Genomic DNA, 20573 nt, shown 5'->3' on the forward strand with positions numbered 1-20573 from the left:
GAATGAATGAATGGATGGATGGTATCACTCTGTCTTGAGTGAATGAATGGAGGTAAAGATGAGGAATGAGGAGGTGGACTCACTGCCCCCCCCACCCTCAGAGGGAGCCCCAGGACCCCAGCTGGGGCAGCCTCTCCTGCAGGACAGAGGGCACAGAAGCAGCTCTCAGTGGCCCCCATTCTGTGCTTCCATGTGGAGGTCAGAGGTCAGAATCTATAGGGATTCCTTGGCCAAAGCTAAAACACCACCCCTCCCCAGGAATGGCTCTCTGGCCTCCTGTGGGAGACAAGTTGCAAGGGCAGAGGGGGACGGAGTGAGGTTTTGCAAAAATGAGCAAGTTAGCTGGAAAAGGATGAATTTTTATTTTTGGTTTGTTCTCAAAGTGTCTGAGAATCAAGCCAGAGGGAAGAGGAATGTGAGTTGAGCAATCGGATGTTCAGAGGGGCCCTCAGCTTGCTGCCAAGGGTCACCAGGCCTTGGAGATCCCTGCCCTGAGGTTGACCCGAGACCCACTTCCTCCTCAGTGGCCCCCATGGGGGCATTGCTCTGCCCTCCTGGTGGGAGAGGCCGGCCTGATGCCCACAGAGGAGCAGGGAGAGCCTGCTCCAGGAACTGTGGGAAGTGCCGATTCTCAGAGCAAGCACAGGAGACTCTGATAGAGAAAGAAGAAAGAATTAGTCACTCAGTCATGTCCGACTCTTTCCTACCTCATGGCTGTCGCCCACCAGGCTCCTCTGTCCATGGGATTCTCCAGACAGGAAGACTGGAGTGGGTTGCCATTCCCTTCTCCAGAGGATCTTCCTGACTCAGGGATCAAACCTGGGTCTCCCGCTTCTCAGGTGGACTCCTTACCATCTGAGCCACCAGGGAAGCCCCAGAAGCCTGCAGCACCTGGTATTCCCAGGGGGTCTCCCACCCAAGTACTAACCGGGCCCAGCCCTGCTCAGCTTCCAAGGTCAGACAAGGTCAGGCGTGTTCAGGGTGGGATGGCCAGATGAGATCACGGATGACACCAAAGGCAGGAAGGAGGGTCCTTTCAGGAGGGGTGCTTTCAGGAAAGGGCTGAGATGTGGTGGTCTGCTCCATCTATGTCTAGAGAAGATGAGCTCACTAGGGGCGCCTCCACTCTGCCAGGAGCACTTCTTGGGCAGAATTTCTGTCCAGGAGCTGCTTAGTGAGTAATACTCCTATGTTAACTACACAACCCGTGGATTTGTGACCTGGCCTTGTGTTTATCTTCCTGCTGACAGCACAGGGCTGTAACTTGAAAGGGTTCCCTCGGAAGACTTCTTGTCATGCTTTGGAAGCCGCATCCTTCCATCTCCATTCCTTTGTCACTAAGCTCTAGGTCCTCAGAGACCTTTATCAGAAAGCGGGTATCTCTAAAGGAGAACAGTCAGACATATATCAGTCAGTCACACGCTAGTATAAACAAAGTTAGCACCAGCCTTTCTTGGTAACTACTGGCTGTGTGGAAATGGGCATCACTGCAGGATATTAGACAGCTGAGGGACAATCTTGCCGGCTGGTGTGGGGGCTGTGGGGAGGGTCCCTGGCAAGGGGTGGAGGTGCATGACCAGCAGTGAGAAACTTTCCTTCTCCAGCTGTCACCAAAGACTCCGGGTTTCCCTTTCAGGACCGCATGTGCTGACTTCCTCCCAGGGTGGAGGCTGGGAAGGGCCGCAGGGGACCTGGTCTGAGTCAGGGCTGAACCCTACTGCCAGGACTGCCTTGCTGGCGTGACCTGGGGCTTCCCAGGGGCCGCGAGTGGTAAAGAACCCACTTGCCAATGCAGGAGACATAAGAGATGCCAGTTTTGACCCCGGGGTCAGGAAGAGCCCCTGGAGAAGAAATGGCAGCCCACTACGGTATATTTGCCAGGAGAATCTCATGGACAGAGGAGCCTGGCGGGCTCCAGTCCATTCAGTCACATGAAGCTGGACATCACTGAAGCCACTTAGCACGCACGGGTCAAACTCTCAGCTCCCAGCATCCTCGTCTGCGAATCGGGCACGTCCCCCCACAGAGGCCTCCTCAAAGGACAGGACGTCAGTGGCAGCATTCTCCCTGGTGATGCTCATCATCTGATACTGGACCCGGGAAGAACCACACTTGTCTGCTGCCTCTGTTTCGTCTCCGGAGTGAGGCCCTGAGCATCTGACTCTACTGGGGTATTGTGTCCCTCTTTCCACTAAGTGGAGACGTCGTGAAATGCTGTTGTGGGGTCGTAGGGTAAGGACGAAGACAGCTAGGAAGCTCTGGGAGACACCGGCGGCAGGAATGTGGCCAGGATGAGTGACGTCACTCCTCAGCAATCAGAGGAGGGGTCTCTGTGAGGAGGGAGGAGTCGCTGAAGGTCAGAGGCGATTATGGCGAGGGAGGTGCGCTCTAGCACCCTTAGGGTCTCAAAGAAAATCTATGCCAACAGGAAACGCAGACAAGGGAAGGCAGGAGGGAGGGACAGAGGGAGAGCGTAAAGGACCTTCTTGCTCCTTGGGAGCAAGCTTCATAGCAGAAGCCTGGCCAGAGCGTGTTGAATCTGTCTCCAGCTGCCCCAGAGGCTGGCCCTCTAGGGAAGTGTTTTCTCAGAGCCAGTAGGTCCCCTTCCGGCCCTACAGCGTGTCCCCGGGGAGTGGGGCGCAGAGCTGGGCTGACAGCAGCCACAGTGGCAGAGGCCTTCAGAGTGTCACCAGCCTCATCGATCTGCAGTCACGTGAACACCCTGTCGGGAAATGTTCTTCAGGCCACGGTCTTGGCCGCCGCTCCGGAGGCAGGGCCTATTTGCTTTAGCAGTCATCCTGTGCAGGTCTGAAGTGAGTGTTTATATAAGAGAAGCTCTGTGACCTCGCACAGTTCATGCCCCCTCTCTTGGGGTTGTTCTTCATCTTGATCATGGTGAGAGAGTTGCACAAATAGCCACATGGCAGGGGGAGGAGAGCCAGGGAAAGTCTCTGTTGGTTCAACAGCAAGGGACTAAAAAAGTTCTCCATAAAAAGTGACTCTCCTATAAGAGAAGTCCGGAAGGGTTGGTAAGGAGCTTCATAAACTCATCAGAGACCCTGGGTCCCTCTCTCCGACCACTCTGCCATGCTCAGCAAAGGCATCCTCCTCATGGCCCAAGATGACTGCCTGAGTTCAAGCCATCAAATCTGCATTCCAGTACAGGAAAGAGAAATGGCAGAGAAGGGTACTTTCCCTCCATGGAAGTTACCCACACACTTTGACTCATTCCCATTAGTCATACCAAGCTGTAAGGGAAGCCTAGCCATGCCATCTTTTCCCCTGGGTAAACACACGCCAGTTAAAAAAACTAGGAATTCTCTTATGGAGAAAAAGGCTAGGAATAAATATTGGGAGGCAAATGGGAGTCTGTGACGAGGTTCAGGATGAATCCCTAGTCCTAGTGACAGGCCGTCAGCTGGCAAGGGACCTGGGTGTCCTCTCCTCACTCTGAGCCTTGGTCTCTCATCTGCAACACGGGACAGCTGGTCCCAGATGGCCTCTGCTTAGGATAAGTGACTCTGTTTGAAACAAAAGTGAGGGTGGATTCAGAGAAACGCTGGAATATTTGACTGATAGGCTGTGTTTGGAAATGCCAGCTTATCTCGGTCTCCAGTGCAGAGTGAGTGAGCATGCCTAGGCTTTTTTTAAAGTGAGTACATAGCAATTTGGACACATATTTTCCAGTTTTGGCAAAATATGAGTGTTATTCCGAATGCACGGGCAGTAGGCACTGAATCAATTATGAGACAACTTCACAAACGGCTAAAGTACCTCATTTCCTGGGTAGGAGCACACACGCTTGTGTTTCTCTCTGCTTTGGAAACTGTAAAACGCTGTCATTTTACTACCACACATCACACATGTCTTCATCCTGAAGCTGTATGACAAGTCGTGTGCCTGCTGGATTTTCCTCTCGCGTTCACACTGTATTGTGATCAGATATTTCCATGTAAATATGCAGTATGGACTCTGACCTGCAGTATGCCTGAGGACGTGGCTCATAAATGCAGGAGGATTCCATGTCCTTATTCCTCATCAGAACTCCTGAGAGTCAGGCCAGTTGTGAGAATAAGGCGAGCTGCCCATGGGGCCTTTGCACGGCTGTTCTGGGCCCCGAATTGTTGTTATTGTTGTTCAGTTGCCAAGTCATGTCCGACTCTGCGACCCCATAGGCCGCAGCACGCCAGGCCTCCCTGATCCTCACCATCTCTCAGAGTCTGCCCAAGTTCATGTCCATTGAACCGGTGATACCATCCAACCATCTCATCCTCTGTTGCCCTCTTCTCCAGAATATTCTTCCTCAAATACCTGCACAATTTCCCCGCTCTTAGCTCAGGCCTCGTGCAAACACCCCTGCCTGTCCCCTGCCTATGGCATCTTGTCATCCTCACTCCCCTCCCTTCACTTCATTTTTCTTCAAAACCCCTCCCTCTCCAGCATAGCATCATTTGTTTATTCTCTCTCTCCTGCATCAGAGTGAGATTCCATAGCAGCAAGGACTTTCTCAAAGCCCTCTATCCTCAGCAGCTAGACTTGTGCCTGGGAAATACAGATGCTCAACAAATATTTATCACCTCACGTCATCTGCTTTTCTAAATATTTTTCTGTTAGTCCTTAGAGAGAGACTCTACTAAAGATGAAGATAGTTGTTTGGGGGTATCTACTTTTTAATTTATTTTATGGAAGTATAGTTGATTTACAATGTTGTATTAATTTCTGTCTACAACAAAGTGATTGGGTTATACATATATTTTTTTCATATTCTTTCCCATTATGATTTATCACATATAGTTCCCTGTGCTACACAGGAGGGCCTTGCTGCTTATCCACCCCATATAATGGTTTGCCTCTGCTGACCCCACACTTCCAGTCCATCCACCCTCTTCACCGTCGGCAGCCACAGGTCCGTGCTCCGTGTCTGTTCATCTGGGTTGTATTTTAGAGTCTACGTGTAAGGGACATCATATGGCATTTGTCTTTCTCTCTGACGTACGTCATTTAGTAGGACAATCTCTAGGTCCATCCACGTTGCCGCAAAGCGGCATTATTTCATTCTTCTTTGCGCTCAGCAGTATTCCACTGGGTACATGGGCACCTCGTCTTCTTTATCCATTCATCTGCCCATAGACATTTACGTTGTTTCCATGTCTCGGCAAGTGTGAGGAGTGCTGCTATGAACATAGGAGTGTATGTATCTTTTTCGGTTAGAGTTCTGTCTGGATATGTGCTCAAGAGTGGGCTGGCTGGCTCAAACGGCAACTTTATTTTTTAGCTTTTTTTAAGGAACCTCCGTACTGTTTTCCATAGTGGCTACACCAACGTCCATTTCCACCGAGAGTATAGAAGGGTTCCCTTCTCTCCACACCCTCTCCAGGATTTGTGATTCACAGACGTTTTGATGATGGCCATTCTGACCGGTGCGAGGTGGTACCTCATTACAGTATTGACTTGCGCTTCCCTAATGATCAGTGATGAGAAGCATCTTGAAGATGAAAAAGCTTTTGGCCCTCCAGCTAGCAGCGGTGGGGCCTGGCTCTTCTTGGCTGCTACAGATTCTTCTCGTGCTGGGTCTGCCTGAGCGTGAGCTTTTAAGATTCCATCTTGTCCCGAAAAGACTTTAAGGTAGCTTACCAAGATCTGTAAAGTTTCTCAGAAATAAGATAACTTGAAACTTTGCAAAGGAAAATGAAGCACAGGGAAAATAAGGTTGTGGAAGTACGATAATTAAAGATGACCTTCAGCGCTTCCTGAACAGGGCGTCTGTGAGCAAGACACGGCTTTCCGAGCTCTGGCTCGCTTGTACTCCACGATGATGCTGATGCGTCCCATTTCACAGATAAGGAAACTGAGGCCCAGAAGGAGGAAGGCTTTTGCCCAAGATCGCTATGCTGGCAAAAGGCAGGAAGTGGGAGTCCACAGTCTCTCAGCACGTGGGAGCCCCCTCCCCGGCCCTATGCTTTTGGCCCCAAAGCCTGGATTGAGGAATGTGGGACCACCTCTGGGTGGTGGAGCCCTAAATGCCCACTCGGGGGACCTCAAGATGAGCTGCTTCTGGGGACAAGTGAAAGCTCCACTTTCCCTGGGTCAGGATTCCCAGCTGCAAGCAACAGAGGCCGAGTCTGGTTCTCCATCTGGGACAAAGCATGATGCAAGGCCCTGTGGGGACAGACTGAGGGCCGCCTGGGAGGCCACGCGTAGGAAAGCCCGTGTCTTTCCCCAGCCCCCGCCCCTGCCACCAGGGCGTCCTGCCACAGCCCCCCGGACAACAGCGCCGCAGCCTTCCGAGAGAATCCTAACCCTGCCTCTCTGGTCCACAGGCCAGACTGCACACGGGCATGTCTGATTGGCCAAGCCCGGGTCACCTGAGCATGGCCCAGTTGCCAGGGAGACAGACCCGGAGGACTTCCCACCCGCTTCCATAGCGGTGGCTTTTTATCCATCAACACCACACGCAGATCTCCCAACAGGAAGGGAGGCTGGGTGCTGAGCAGCCCCTCCCTCAAATGACCAAAACCACCACATCCTCTCTGAGGAGTTCCCCAGAACAGCCTCCCACGGGGGTCCACTGAGAACCACAAGCTCTAACTGCTGGAAAAGCCAGAAGTGAGGGGCTAGTGCCTTTCTGGGTCAAGGAAGCCCCTGAGTTAAGGGGTAGGAAAATTGAGCAGACCCAGGGTGGCCCAGGACCCCCGTTCAGGTGCAATTTGGGCCCCTTTGTCACAGAGGCTTGCAGGTGCTTGGGGATCCTTCGGTCCTCGGCGGTTGCAAAAGCACCTTTATGGAATTTATCAAGAACTCAGCATCCTTAGGGTGCTGCCTCTGGACCCCCCAACCCCCGCTGCTCTCCAGGACCAACTGCCCCAAACAGCCTGTCTGTTCCCAGAACCAAAGTCACCCCCCAGGCCAGCGTGAAGCTGGAGTTCTCTACCACGTGGGGTGACTTGCATTTTAGATTGTTCACTCCAGACCCACTGGCTGGCAGGGACGGAGCCGCTGACCGGTTTGTTTGTTTGAGTTCATTTGGCTTTGTTTGGTTTGTTAAGCTGTCCACGTGGTTGGGGTCAAAGCGCTCATACAGGGTGCGCTGCGAGCCTCTGTCCGCCTGCCTCCCTCACTGCCCTGCTCTGCTGTGTGCCCAGAGAGGACGGCAGGGGCCAGGAGACCGTGTCCACTTGCCCCTGTCACCCTCTGGATTCTGGACGCGGCAGGCCACGGGGACCAGAGGACAGGAGGAGAACACTGATGTCTGTTCTCCTGGCCACTCCCGCCAGGCTGGGCCCACTGCTGAGGCCACAGTGCCCAGAGGCAACCCGTTCCTCCAGCCCAACCCCGAGGCTGGGCCCTCCCCTTCTCTCATCTCTGGGTATCTGCCTGTTACCAGCATCCAAGTGCCTCTCCAGCCCTTATGATTACCTCTAGCCTGACCACGCCTCTGCAAACTGTTCTTTCATTAAATTTGTTTTGGGCTGATCTGTGTCTGCCCGCCTCCAAATTCATAAATGGGTACCCTGAGGCCCAGCCCCTCTTAATGTGGCTGTATTTGGAGACGGGGCCTTTAAAGAAATAAATAAGGTAAAAGGGGATCACTAGGGTGGGCCCTAATCCCACAGGACTGGGGTCCTGATAAGAAGAGGTCAGGGCACGGATGCACATGGAGGGATGACCCTGTAAGGACACGGGGAGGAGACGGCTGTCTGCACACCCACCCAGGAGAGAGGAGGACCGGCCCCACCCACACCTGGGTCTCGGATTCCAGCCTCCAGGACTGGAGACAGCGAATCCTGTTGTTTATGCAAAGCCCCATGTCTCACTGGAAGGAGCTGGCCGTTGGCTACCAGGCCCTAAATGGTATTAATACATATCACAGCAATTTCATATCAAGGGCCTAGAAGGTGCTGGGCTGGGTTCTTCCTACATGGATTCCCTTATCCTTGTCCCCACCCTCGAAGATGGGCACATTGGTGCCCCTGTTACCCCAAACCACAGAGCAGATACCCAGGCAGAGTCTGAGAAGGCTCCAGAGGGTGTGCAGCTGGGACCAATGCCCACTGGACTCATCCACACCGCACTTCTCTGACCACGAAAGGATGGGTTTCCCAGAGTGAAAACATAGCCACCACATTCGCCCAAAATGGTCCTACATTCTTAAGACTGAAATTAAAAGAAGGGGCCAGAACACACCTCTGGGTACTTCTTCCTGACCTGTCTCACCATCCCTGGCACAGGTGATGACTTGAGGGTCCTGCCCGTGTGCATGGAAACGGCTAGAAGATGTCCTCCCATCCCCAAATACTTCAGCCGCCATGATCAAAGGCCGCAGAACTGGTCAACATGCTGCCAACAGCTGGATGTTGTTCCAGACCCTGCACTGTGGCCGTCCGAGGGCTCGCCCTGCCCCCAGCACCCCGCTCACCACGCAGGGCGCTGAGGGCCAGGCCTGCCACTCACCATCAAGGCCACCTGTGCTGTGGGCAGGAGCTGGCTGACAGCTGCAGTGGGGGCGGGGTGGGTGGCAGGGCTGCCTTTTCAAAGGGGGACACAGGAACTTCCCTGGTGGCCCAGGGGCTGGGGCTCCACGCTGCCAATGAGGGGGGCCTGGGTTCGATCCCTGGTCAGGGAAGTTAGATCCCATGCGCCACAATGAAAGATCCCGCACGCTACAGCCACAAGCAAGGATTCCGAGTGCTTTGACTAGGACCTGGCACAGCCAAACAGATTTTTTAAAAAAGCAGCCTGCGCGGTGGGCCCAACCGGCAGGCCAGGCCTCCACCCGACGCCCTCCTTCCAGTCAGCACGGCCCCAAGTCTCAAAGGCTGACCTCGGTTGATTTTTAAATCAAATGTTTTGTAACGGGGAGCATGGGGGCGGCCTGGGGACATGACTTACTCTGCTTTTCAAGGACAAAGGAGGCCGGCTCCCCGTCGGCCTGGCCCCCAGATGACCGGCTCTGTGTGCCGTCGCCAGGCCATCGTGGGCGGAGTGTCGTCAAGGCCCTGAGCCCTTTGGAGATAGCTGGGGTCAGAGTTTCACTTTTCCTTCTCAGATTCCCTCCCAAGTCTGGGAAAGCGTTATCTTGAGGGTCTGTGAACAGTCCTCTCTCTGAGCGGCTGTCGTTTGCATATGTGGCTGAAAGAGAGGGAAGAAAATCCCCCCAAGGGCCTCAAGGAGCCCTGCTCTGGGAGGAGGTGGCCAGTGTCCCCAGGGGCAATGCCGCTGACGGTTTCTTTGTCTGGGAATCATCATCTCCCAGGCAACTCTGAAGAAGGGGCTGTCCTTTGGGAGACATCTGTCCCCTTGTGCGGAAGACCCCGCGCGACACCAGGGCTGCCCTGCAGTTCTGGGGGGGGGCCAGTCCTTCAGCCATCGGACGCACTAACTTGCCCACAAGTACCAATATCAGATAGTGGAGTTTATGCTTTCGCAGGCCAAGTACCTGAAAACAGCTGAGCCTTAAGAAACAGATCCCCTGGGAAATGACAGATGCCTTCTTGATTGTTTTATTTTTAAAATAAACTCTATGGGAAGCGATCCTTCTCTGGAGACCGTTTTACCCTGGACTCCTGAGTAAAGCTTGATGTCTCAACTGGGGTGTGTATGTGTGTGTGCGTGTGTGTGTGTGTGCGCACGCGCGCGATAGTAACCCACTCGTATGCGACTCTTTGTGACCCCATGGACCGTAGCCCACCAGGCTCCTCTGTCCATGGGATTCTCCAGGCAAGGATAGTGGAGTGGGATGCCATCTGCTCCTTCACTTTACTGAGGACCCACTGGATAGTCCTGGGGCGAGAAAGCACCAGGTGTGTTGAATTACAGCTACATCTACCATCCTCAGATAACTCCGAAACCATCTGGAACCTGTCATCTCCCTACCATCACCGACACTCCCCACCTCCAGTTTATAGCCAAGAGCCTTGGCATTGATACTCTTTACTCTGAAAAAAAAAAAGGCTGTTTTCTTTGATGGGGCATCGAGCGTAAATATTTGCACCATTAATTAGAGTCCGTTTAATTCCCCAAACTCAAACAATATGGGCAGCCTTTAAGGGTAAACAGGCCACAAGATGTTAGTCATACCTGGAAGATCACTAGCTGAGTACCTTCCCTCCAGCCCTTCACCAGCTTCATTCTGCAAGCAAACAAATAGAATAAGGCTGAGGAGAGGCCAAGGAGACCCCAGCGTGAACTCTGGATGTAGGAAATAAAAAGGGCTGATTATGGGTTCTTTTCTTTTGTTTCCATGGCCTTCTCGACCCATAATAATGTGTTGCAAGGAGCGTGGCGGGTCCATCCATGCAAATTCCAAATTCTAGAGAAACAAATGGGAGTTTGGTACGGGGCACTGGAAAGAGTTCTGGAGTTGACTAGAAATTTCTGGAACACATTGGACCTGGATATGACTCCCAGTTCTGCCACTTACTTGCTATGAGGACTTGGGCAAGCCTTGGTCCCCCCTGAGAGTCAGCTTCCTTAGCCATGAGTGGGAAGCATAACTCAGACCTCATGTGGTTGAGGTCACATGGGTAAAGATAACTGTTGTTGTTTAGTTGCTAAGTTGTGTCTGACTCTTTGCGAACCCATGGACTGCAGGACGCCAGGCCTCCCTGCCCATCACCAACTTCCAGAGCTTGCTCAGACTCATGTCCATTGAGTCAGTAATGCCATACAACCATCTCATCCTCTGTCACCCCCTTCTCCTCCTGCCTTCAATCTTTCCCAGCATCAGGGTGTTTTCCAATGAGTCAGCTATTCACATTAGGTGGCCAAAGGATTGGAGTTTCAGCTTCAGCATCAGTCCTTCCAATGAATATTTAGGACTGATTTCCTTTAGGATTGAGTGGTTTGATCTCCTTGCTATCCAAGGGACTCACAAGAGTCTTCTCCAGCACCACAGTTTGAAAGCATCAATTCTTTGGCGCTCAGCCTTCTTCACGGTCCAGCTCTCACATCCATACATGACCACTGAAAAGACCATAGCTTTAACTATGAGTGAATATTTAATCCCAGTGACTTGTGTTGCCTGAAATCTCTGAGGCCAAGGCTACTCTCCTGCGTCTGAGGGGGAAGATGGACAGCATGGGCTCACAAAGCCTGTGTAATGCCCGGAAGCCATCAGTGTTATTTCTGGTATTTCCCCAGAGGCAGCCCCTGGGCCATAAGTCCTCTACAGACCTGCCTGAGTGCCAACGGGACATGGGGAGAGGCCATGGGGAGAACGCAGTGTGGTCTTCACTCCCCTGGCAGGTACTTGGGGCGTACCTGGGGGTATCTGGTGCCTGGAGCTCCATGCCCTCTTTACCAGGTGGTCTCCCGGGGACTGGCACCATGTCAGGCTCAGGGTCCCCGGGGCATAGACCCCAGGTCAACCTGAACATGGTTGTACTTTTATTGTCCTTTGTCAAACTGTCACCTTCTGTTCATGGCTGGTGAGTCTGATTTTCTATTTCCAATCACAGTATCGAGTTCTTTAAAAATACATTTGATAAGTCTCTAAGAAGGAAGCGTTTGAGTTCCAGCTCTTACCGTTGCATGACCTCAGGCAAGGGACTGCTCCTCTCTGAGCCTCAGTTTCCTGAACTGTAAAGTGGGGATGGTAATAGAATGGACGGCATAGAGCTAATAACTGTGAAGTGCTTGGAACAGGGCCTGGCACACAGTAAATGCTATGTAAATGCTTGTTAAATAAACAGACACCCAAGGGGAAGCGCCAGGCAGGTGGCTGCCTCTGTCGGCAGGCCCCAGCACGGGCTAAGGTCTCAGACACAGACCCGCTTCAGCTGTAGTCCTCTGCATCCATGCGGGTGCGCAGGCTCACTCCAGCGACTACGTGCCACAATCAGGAGCCCCTGATATCAGCGGCAAGCAGCTGCCTCCAGTCCCCAGCTGCCTCCAGTCCCCAGCTGCCCAGAAGGTTGGGCTGGTTTCTCCCAGCTCACCGTCCTCTCTCGAGTCCTCCTCCTCCTCCAGCTCCACTCCCCCACTCCTCCCCCCCTCCTCCCTCTCCCCCTGATCCCTCCTCCTCTTAGCCACTGAACTCTGCTCAGCCTTGCCCAGGGCCTTGGGCCATCTTGGGACCCCCTCAGTCCTTGCAGGCACTTTTGTGAGACACTTCAGTTCCCTTTCGTTCACTTATTTGTTTATTTTTGTCTGCATCAGGTCTTAGAGTCTTCACTGTGGCATTCGTTGTGACAAACGGGCTTCTCTGTAGTTGTGGGGCTTAGGCTTAGTCGCCCCAGAGAATGTGAGATCTCAGTCCCCCAACCAGGGATCAAACCCATGTCCCCTGCATTAGAAGGCAGATTCTAAACCGCTTGACCACCAGAGAAGCTCCCCTTCTCAAGTCCTTTCAAAAGGCTTCTTGGAAACAGCCCAGAGGACCATCAATGGATGAATATATAAACAAATGTGACCTCGCCAGACCGCAGGATATCATTCAATCACAAAAAGAAATGACATTCTGAAATGTGCTATAACGTGGATGAGCCTCAAAAACATCATGGGTTTTTTTAAAAAAAGAAAATTATGAGAAAAGAAAGCCACTGTGGAAGGGATGAGACACAAAAGACCACGTGTGGAGCAGACCCGCTGATGTGAGGGTCACGGATGGATCCTCCAGAGAGGACCGGCGAGCTGACGGTGCCAGGGGCTGGGAAGGGCAGTGGCCCGCCGGGGTCCTGGGTTGTGCTCACAGTGATGGGCATGTTCTCGAACCACCAGGAAAGTCCCAAACGCCACTGAACTGGACTGTAAAATGGCTGATCTTATATTATGTGAAATGCACCCTGATGCTACATTTCTGCCCCCTCCCAAAAAAGGACTTGCTTGCTCAGGTCAGGGCAGCCGCCTGAGCCCACAGTCGGCCAGGCCCTGCCTTCAGACCCCTCCCGCCCCCCGACCCCATCACCTGCCAGGCCACCCTGTTCGTCACTTCTGTTCCTTTCCCCGGCCTCTCCCCTAAAGCCACCCTTAACCCCCAGAAACCCCACCCACCCCAGTTGGCTCCCATGTCAGGGGCCGCTGAGGCTCCAAGATGCCCCCAGGAGCTGCCTTAAAGCGCTGGCAACGTGGCCCTGTCCGCTCATCTGGGGACACAAACATCACCCTCTAATCCAGGGCTTGGGACGCGCCAGGTTCTGGGCTGGAAGTGTCTCTCTCCAGCTTCCCCAAACCCTGGAGAGGCAGCTCCTGCCAAGGCCCTTTTCACCGATACACACTGAGGGGCCAAGAAGCGGCTTGTCCACGGCTGGGTGGGCCCCTCTCCTTCCCTGTGAGGCCCGGGGCTTAGCACCTCTGCCAGCTTGCTTATCTCCTCAGACTGTACTGGTGCCCAAGGGGTGGGAGACACCCCTTGCACCCTCACCTGCTGCCAGCCCTGAGTAGGGGCCCTGGGCCCTGAGCGAGAGATGCTCAGAGAATCGGACTGGAATGAAAACAGACTTCCCGAGACTCTCAAAAGAGAGCATTCCGGCGCCCTGTGACCCCGGACGTGTTCCAGGGATGAGTGACAGTGGAGGCAGGGTGTATGTGACAGGCTGGGCACCTCCCAGTCTCTTGAGGGGCCTGGGTGACTGCAGGGGACACACAGGGGGATCTGCAGTTTGGGGGGGTTGGCAGTAGGCCCCATGACACTGTCCATCCAGGCAGCTCTGGCCTCTGACCAGCCCCCCGAGCAGAATCGGGGGCAGTGGAGACCTTGACTGGAGTCTGATAAGGTCTGGGGAGGGCTGAGCCTGTCCCAGCCGGGCCCTGGCCTCACCCTGCAAAGCCTATTTAAAACCAGCCCAGGGCCTGAGTGCTGGCCTTCGCTGCAAACTGCCTTCTCCCCCTCCCTCCCTCCCGTCCCCGCTTTGCCGAAAAGGGAAACCATTTTCCATAATTACAAGCATTGTGCCTCTTGATTACTGTATTCCGAAACGAGGGCTGCAACAGCAGGCGCACCCCCTCCCCGGGACAGTCCACTTGCCCCACTCTGCTTTCGACATCAACATCTCCCTGACTGCGCAGGGGGTGGGCGGTGGGGCTCCCCAGAAGGAAAAGGAGTTGGGACCCAGGGCACCCCTTCTTCTAGGGCACCCGCTCCCTGTCCAGGCCACAGGGGAGCCCAGCCTGGCAACATTTACCAAAATAGCAGCCGAAACCAATCTTTGTAAAAACGAGCCGGTTTGGGTACTTACTGAAATATCTTTTAAAACTTGATAGGATGAAATATCTTTTTTAAAAGGGTTTGGATCTCCGACGGGCTCTTTTGCATATGTTGGACACAGCTGAAGGGTTTCATCAGAACGCAGCTTAATTGGAGCCAAGAAATGAAAAGAAGAAAAATGGCTTCTATCAGAATGAATCAACATCTATTAATGGCTGTTTAACATATTTCGGCTAATAATAATACGTTAAATAATGTGCGTTTTAAACCTGGCTAACTAGACAATAGCTCTTCTCTGCCCTCAAAAGGTAAACAATGATGGCTAAAAATAGCCCCAGGACCTATTTACATTTTTTTCCTCCTGAGCGTTTTTTTGGTTTATAGTTCATCATTCCAGGGGTTAGAATTCTAAAATTTTCTCTGTGTATTTACACAACGGAGCTATTGCTATGTATCACGTTGGCTATCAGACCTTTCCAAGAAAAATGAGTTCGTATCTGGACTCCCACACAACAGTGGTTTGGGTCAGCTGGAAGGGCTCTGGGAGATTCACGCGGCCCCAGCAAGGGCCCCTGCAGTGCCTTTTCTCCATGCAGCCTCCCCTGCCCTCCTGGGTATACATCTGGGGTACACAGCCTCTGGGCAGCCTCTGCACAGAGTGACCCTCCGCAGCAGCCCTCCAGGTGCCTCAACGCCCAGTTTTTCAGTCCAGAGAAAAACTAGATAAATACCAAGGACAATCCCAGGTCACCTCTCTCCCTGACCGCCTGAGAGGAAGGAGGCCTGAGTCCCCTCTCTGTACACAGCCCTTGGGGTAGGGAGCAGGGGAGAACTTTCCGGCAGGAAGCACTTCTTTGTGGTTTTGCTGCTACTAGAGCGTTTCCACCGATCGGTACACATGGGTACCAATCCCAGCAGGCCTGGCAGGGTTGGGGGGGTCGTCGGGGAGGACTGGTCATCTATCCTCAAGGAGGCATAGACGGCTTTCTAATGGATGTGGTCTGTCCCCACAGAGGGGTCAGATCCAGTCTCCTCCCCGAGCCAGCCAAAGCCAGGGGGAGTGCTTACTTGGCAGGGGAGCTAGGGGTCCCCAGCCTGGGTGAGTGGGCTCTCAGCACCAGCCTGGCTCCTCCTCGGGGTGCAGAAAGTGGGAGGCGGCCTTTCAAAAGGCGAAGCAGTCTGCTCCTGTCCCACCACTGCCCTGCAGTGATCAGGGAGCAACTTAAGAGAACGTTTTGTTTAAGGCAGTTCTGCCTCAGAATTGATGGTATTTATCCAGAGATGTCAGGGGTGTGAGGTCTGGAAAGACACAGGAGGCGCCTCGCCTGAGGTGCTCTGCAGGCTCCTGGTGCCCACATCACCGCCGCCGGGGAGGATGCTGGCGTGTCCAGACCTCACCTTCTAAACAGGAACAGGGCTAGAGAGTGGTACCTCCGGCTCCCAGCCCTGGGCCAGCCTGCAGGACGTGGGGGAAGCCGCTGCGGGCACCCCTGGCTGAGTCCTCTTAGCCTCGCAGGCTAGAATCCTCAAATAACAGGAGTTTTCTCCTATTTGGGAACAGTTCTCACATTATTCAGACTCCCAAGTTCTGCATAGGTGAGGGTTCAAGTTCAAGCCAGGCACTTGCGCTGTAACATCCTGATCGCCTTAGCTTCGCTAGGCTGCACGACCTCTGGCCTCTGACAAGTTGAGAGTGATGACTCGGGGACCCGCAGCCTGGGGGAGGGGGTAGCGCGCTCTCCGCTGACGCCCCACGCTGTGCGGGTCTCTCCGGACTGGGTCGTTGCCTCCTCTCCGCCACCCCCCGCCCCCTGCCCCCCCTCAGTCAGCACCCCTTCCCGGGGCCCTATCTGGGGGCCCGCCGAGCACAGCGGCTCAGGGCTCCACTGTTCACCCCGACTGATAAGCGGGTCAGACAGCGGGTGGAGACGCTCCCCGCAGAGCGGGAGGCCGGGGCGGGCGGGACCCGCGGCGGATCGCCGCCTGGCTGCTGGTCTCCAGCGTCCCGCGCGCTCCCTCGGTGCCCGGTGGCCGCGGGGGCAGTCGGGCTGCGCGCTGGGCGGGGCGAGGGCGGTGTCCGCAGGTGGCCCCGCGGGAGGGTGGGGGGCAGGGAGCGGGCCGGGACCCCCTGCCCGGAAAGCCGAGGGGGAGGAGCGGCTCGGCCGTGCGCGAGGGCGGCCAAGTTTGGCTCCGGCTCGCGCGGCTTCGTGTCCTGCGTCTGGGGAGGCGGAGGGGGACCGTCCCCTCCCGAGTTGGGCTCGGACCCCGGCGCTCAGAGCCGCTTCAGACCTCTGGGGGGCACTTTTGGTCGCCGCTCCTCTGCCGGATCCCGTGGTCCGGGGCGCCCCGGAGCCGGGCAGTGAGCCGCGCCATGCTGGAGGACGACATCAGCCTCGAGGCACTGACCCCCAAGGAAGCCCCCGCAGCTGGTGAGTATCCAGGGCCGGTGCGAGGGGCGGGGGACCCGGGTGTGGCTGCAGCGGCATGGGGTCTTTCGGGGACAGTGGCTTCCAGGGACTGAGGGGCGTGCAGGGAGCGGGAGACGGAGACCCCTGCCTCCGGTAGCGCGGACGTCTTTCGCGAGCTTTTGGGTGGGGGCACTTTGTCAGGCTCGGGTCACTGAGGGCACTCACAAACTGACAGCAGCGGACGGACGGACCGCGAGCTGGGCGGGGCTGGGGGCGGCCGCGGCCCCCGGGCCGGCATCGGCGGCCGTGCGGTTTCCCATTCCTGGGACAGAATCGTCCAAGCCCTAGGCGGATGGAAGGTTTTCGGATGTTTTTACAGGCGCTATTAATACACATAATATTTCCGTGCTGTTCCGGAGATTTATTTGCGATATAAAGTAACTACTACGACTTGAAGTCATAATGGAAACTGCGTCGAAACTTGGAGGGGGAGGCAAGTGAGACTTGGACGGCAGTTGGGAGGGGGAGTCCCTGACTTCCTCCGCCCCTCCCTGCGCATAAATCACGACCCTGGCTATTTTTGTACCAATAATTTTAAAATAAATGACCCAAGCCATGTTTCCTGGATGATTTTTCCCCTCCCAGTTCAGAGGTTATTAAATAAACCTCGGAGAGGGACATTGACAAGGGGCTACAGCGGACACTTGGCTTTAATTACACAGCCGAATTCCAACCGGGGGCGCCCTGGTTGGTATGCTGTGCCCAGTGGTCAAAGCCACCTGCAACCAGGAGCCGCTAAGGAGGAAGCCCTCCTCCTTGTTCCCTGGTGGCTCCTCCTTCCCCCAGCCTTCACCTCTTCTGGGGCTGGGGGATGCCCATGGAGAAACTTATCCTGGTGTCTGCTTCTTAAACAGCCCCAACTGGACTTCTTTCTAGAAATGACACCGTACCCATCAAAGTCTTTCCAGGAGCAACAGAGAAGGCACTGCCAGCCAGAGTGGGGAGGCCAGACCTGGGAACTGGGAGGCTTGAGAAAGTCAGCCAGGAGGGCCTGGCTGTGCTGGCGCAAGGGGCCGCCTCCAGGTCCCTGTAGACATGATGCATTCATGAGTTCCGAACTCAGCATCTGTGAGTGGCTAAGCAAGCTCTTGCCTCCTGCTGGGCACCGAACTAAGCACTTCACACGTTTAACCCTCAACCTAGCCCTGCAAGCTGGGAGCAGAATCATCCCCATTGTGCAGACAAAGAAACTGAGAGCACACAGGTAGCTCACGGGGCTACCGAGACTGGAGCCCAGGATGACGCCGGGGTCCAGCTCCCATGAGATTTCTGGTCCTCCCATACCCCCCACCCGGCAGAATCTCCCAGTGGTGCGCCTGGAGCTGTAATTGCTGCACACAGGAGTGTACTAGCTGGGGGGGGGGGGGTGCGGGGCTTGCTCTTTGGTTTTGAGAGCCTTTAAATTGGGGGCGGGCCATATTTCTGATGTGAGGATCCCGGCACGCTCTCAGGACGGTCTGATTCAGACAGGCTCCACCCCTAGAGGAGGCTTTCTGCTCCTTTCACTTGCGTCCCGCTCTGTGTGATGGGCAGGGGTCTCGCCCCTCTTCTCCTGCTCTGGGCTTCAGCAGAGACAGGTCTAAGACCCTAGGACTAGTGTTCCAACCTCCATTCCGGGGTTTGCCACCGGGCACCCGGTTCTGCCACAGCCAGCATGCAAGAATGTGGGCGAACTCTGATAGCGTCACCCTTCCTCTCTAGCCGTCTCAGTAAAGCTAAGGCCCCGAGGCCGCATTGGCATGCGCAGGTCCATAGGAAGTAATAAAGCCGCAGAGGTGGAGGATGGAAAGAGGCCTTAGTCCCCTCTTTTGTCTCCGAGCCAGGTGCTGAGGCCCTGACCGCGGACGTCCTCACGGGGGATGCAGCTGTGGAGAGCCTGATTCTGAATCCCAGCTTTGCTGCGTGCGGCTCTGTGACCTTGCTCAACCTACCCAACCTCTCTGTGCCTTAGCTGTCCACCTGGAGGGTTTGCGTCTACAGCCTTTTTTTCTATTCCTGCTCTGCTGTGTGCCTGAGTACTGCCCCTCCCCCCTTCATCACTACACGCATCAGTCCACAGCCCCAGGTGTGACGTCCTACCCAGTGTCCTGAGACATCCCAGGACCAGCTCAGCCTTGCTTCCCTGCAACAATCGCTACAGATGCTACCTCCTTCTCTGCCTTCTTTATAAGCTCCCTCGTTGTTTATTAATAAGGTATTTATTCACAAGTCCATGGTCTGGACCTCCCACAAGGGCAGGTGGAGTTAGGGCGATGTGGACACAGGCACCCCTCCCCCAGGACATGTCTGCCCAACTCACTCTTGCTCATCCCTCAAAACCCTGCTGGGATGTCCCCTCCTCTTGGAAACCAGCCCATGTGCCTCTCTCCACTGATGGCTCCCTGGGCATGGGGAGCAGGAGAGAGGGCTGGTGGGTAAAGATGGTTGTTGGTTGAGCAGTTTGCTGTGGGCCTGGCATCATCGCAGTGATCCTCACCCACTCTGTGAGATGGGCCCTGTTGTCTCCCCATTGGTGGATGAGAAAACCGAGGCATGGAGAGATTTCTGAAGGTCACAGAGCTGAGAAGCAGCAGATGCAAGATCCGAACCCCAGGCAGCCTGGCTGTGCCTGGTCACCACACGCTGCTCCCCACTCGGAGAGGATAGGAGGGCTGGCCCCCTGAAACTTTCACTTGCCTGTTCAGCAGACAGCTATGCAAGGCCTGCAGGGTGTCTGGCACTACACCCTCTGGGCTTGGGACACAGCAGGGGACAAAGCAGACGCAGTCCTGGCCTTCGCAAAGCTTTCTTGACCACATCGAAGAATTTGGCATCTCATATGCTGGCTGCTGATGAATCCAAGAAGAAAAGTGGAACAAAATCGGGGGCGACTTTCAAAAGGGTGGCCATATGCCCGCTTGGGCAGTGCATATACTAGAGAGGGTGGCCGGAGAAGCCCTCATCGGGAGGCAGCGAGGGGCTGCGCACCTCGAAGAGCTGGAAGAGGGAACAGCCAGTGCAAAGCCTCACGCCTGGAGCGCCCGAAACACCAGGTGGGCTCATGGAGTCCAGAGGGAGTGTGAGAGGCAGTCCGGATGGCCATGGGCCCCTGGAGTCTCTGGAAGGGTCTGGAGTGGATCCAGGTTTGGGCAGGATCCCTCTGGCCGCTCTGAAGGGGAAGAAGGGGAAGGCTGAGGCGGGGAAGGCAGAAGCCGGTCCGGAGGCTCTTGCAGTAATCCAGGCGTGAGTCGCTGGTGACAAGCGGAGGGCAGTCTCCGGGCGTGTTTTGAGAGTAGAGCAGACAAGAATTGACCATGCATCACATGGAGGGTCTGAGAGTAAGAGAAAATTTAAAGAGCAGCTGCAAGATTTTTGGATTGAGCAGGAGAAACAGGTGTGGGTTAGGATAGGTGAGGGGCTCACCTTTTTGTTTTTTTTTAGTTGACATTAAACAGAGATACCATTTTCATCATTTTTAAGCATACGAATCAGTGGCATTCAAGTCCTTTCCGAATGTTGTGCAGCCATCACCACCATCTATTTCTAAAACTCTTCTTATCATCCCCAAACAGAACCTGTGTGCTTATTAGGCAATAACTCTCCGTTTTCCTCCCCCACCGCCAGGCCAGGGTAACATCTCCCCTACTTTCTGTCTCTACGAATTTGACTATTCTAGGTACTTCCGAAGAGCGAAATCACACAATATCTGTTCTTTTGTGTATGGCATATTTCATTTTACATGCTTTCAACGTTCAGGGTATCAGAATTTCATTCCCTTCTATGACTGAATAACACTGCATTGAACGTGACACCACATATTTCTTATCCATTCATTCAATGGACACTTGAGTGATTTCCCCCTTTCGGCTATTGTGGTTAAAGCTGCAACGAAAATTTGCATTCGAGTGTCTGTTTGAGTCCCTGTGTGTTGTTGCTAATTTGCTTCAATAGTATCTGACTCTTTGTGACCCCATGGACTGTAG

General features: G+C 54.6%; 1 protein-coding gene and 1 pseudogene across 9 annotated transcripts in view; one reads left to right on the forward strand and one right to left on the reverse strand.

Annotated features, from left to right (window-relative positions):
• ANO1 (anoctamin 1) overlaps window positions 1-20573 on the forward strand; it is a 193728-nt gene that overhangs the window by 1235 nt on the left and 171920 nt on the right. For 4 of the 9 annotated variants that reach the window (XM_069566556.2, XM_069566558.2, XM_069566559.2 and 1 more), the window contains exon 1: window positions 16422-16572. The exons of 1 other annotated variant lie outside the window; for it this stretch is intronic. In XM_069566556.2, coding sequence (XP_069422657.1) covers window positions 16515-16572 — 58 coding nt within the window. In that variant the 5' untranslated portion in view covers window positions 16422-16514. Of the gene's footprint in view, window positions 1-16280; window positions 16573-20573 lie in introns of those variants that run through there. 4 more of the 9 variants (XM_069566552.2, XM_069566554.2, XM_069566557.2 and 1 more) reach the window with 2 other exon arrangements.
• On the reverse strand, window positions 880-998 carry LOC138427343 (5S ribosomal RNA; annotated as a pseudogene).

This window comes from Ovis canadensis, chromosome 21 (genome assembly GCF_042477335.2).
Source record: "Ovis canadensis isolate MfBH-ARS-UI-01 breed Bighorn chromosome 21, ARS-UI_OviCan_v2, whole genome shotgun sequence".
Lineage (NCBI taxonomy): Eukaryota > Metazoa > Chordata > Mammalia > Artiodactyla > Bovidae > Ovis > Ovis canadensis.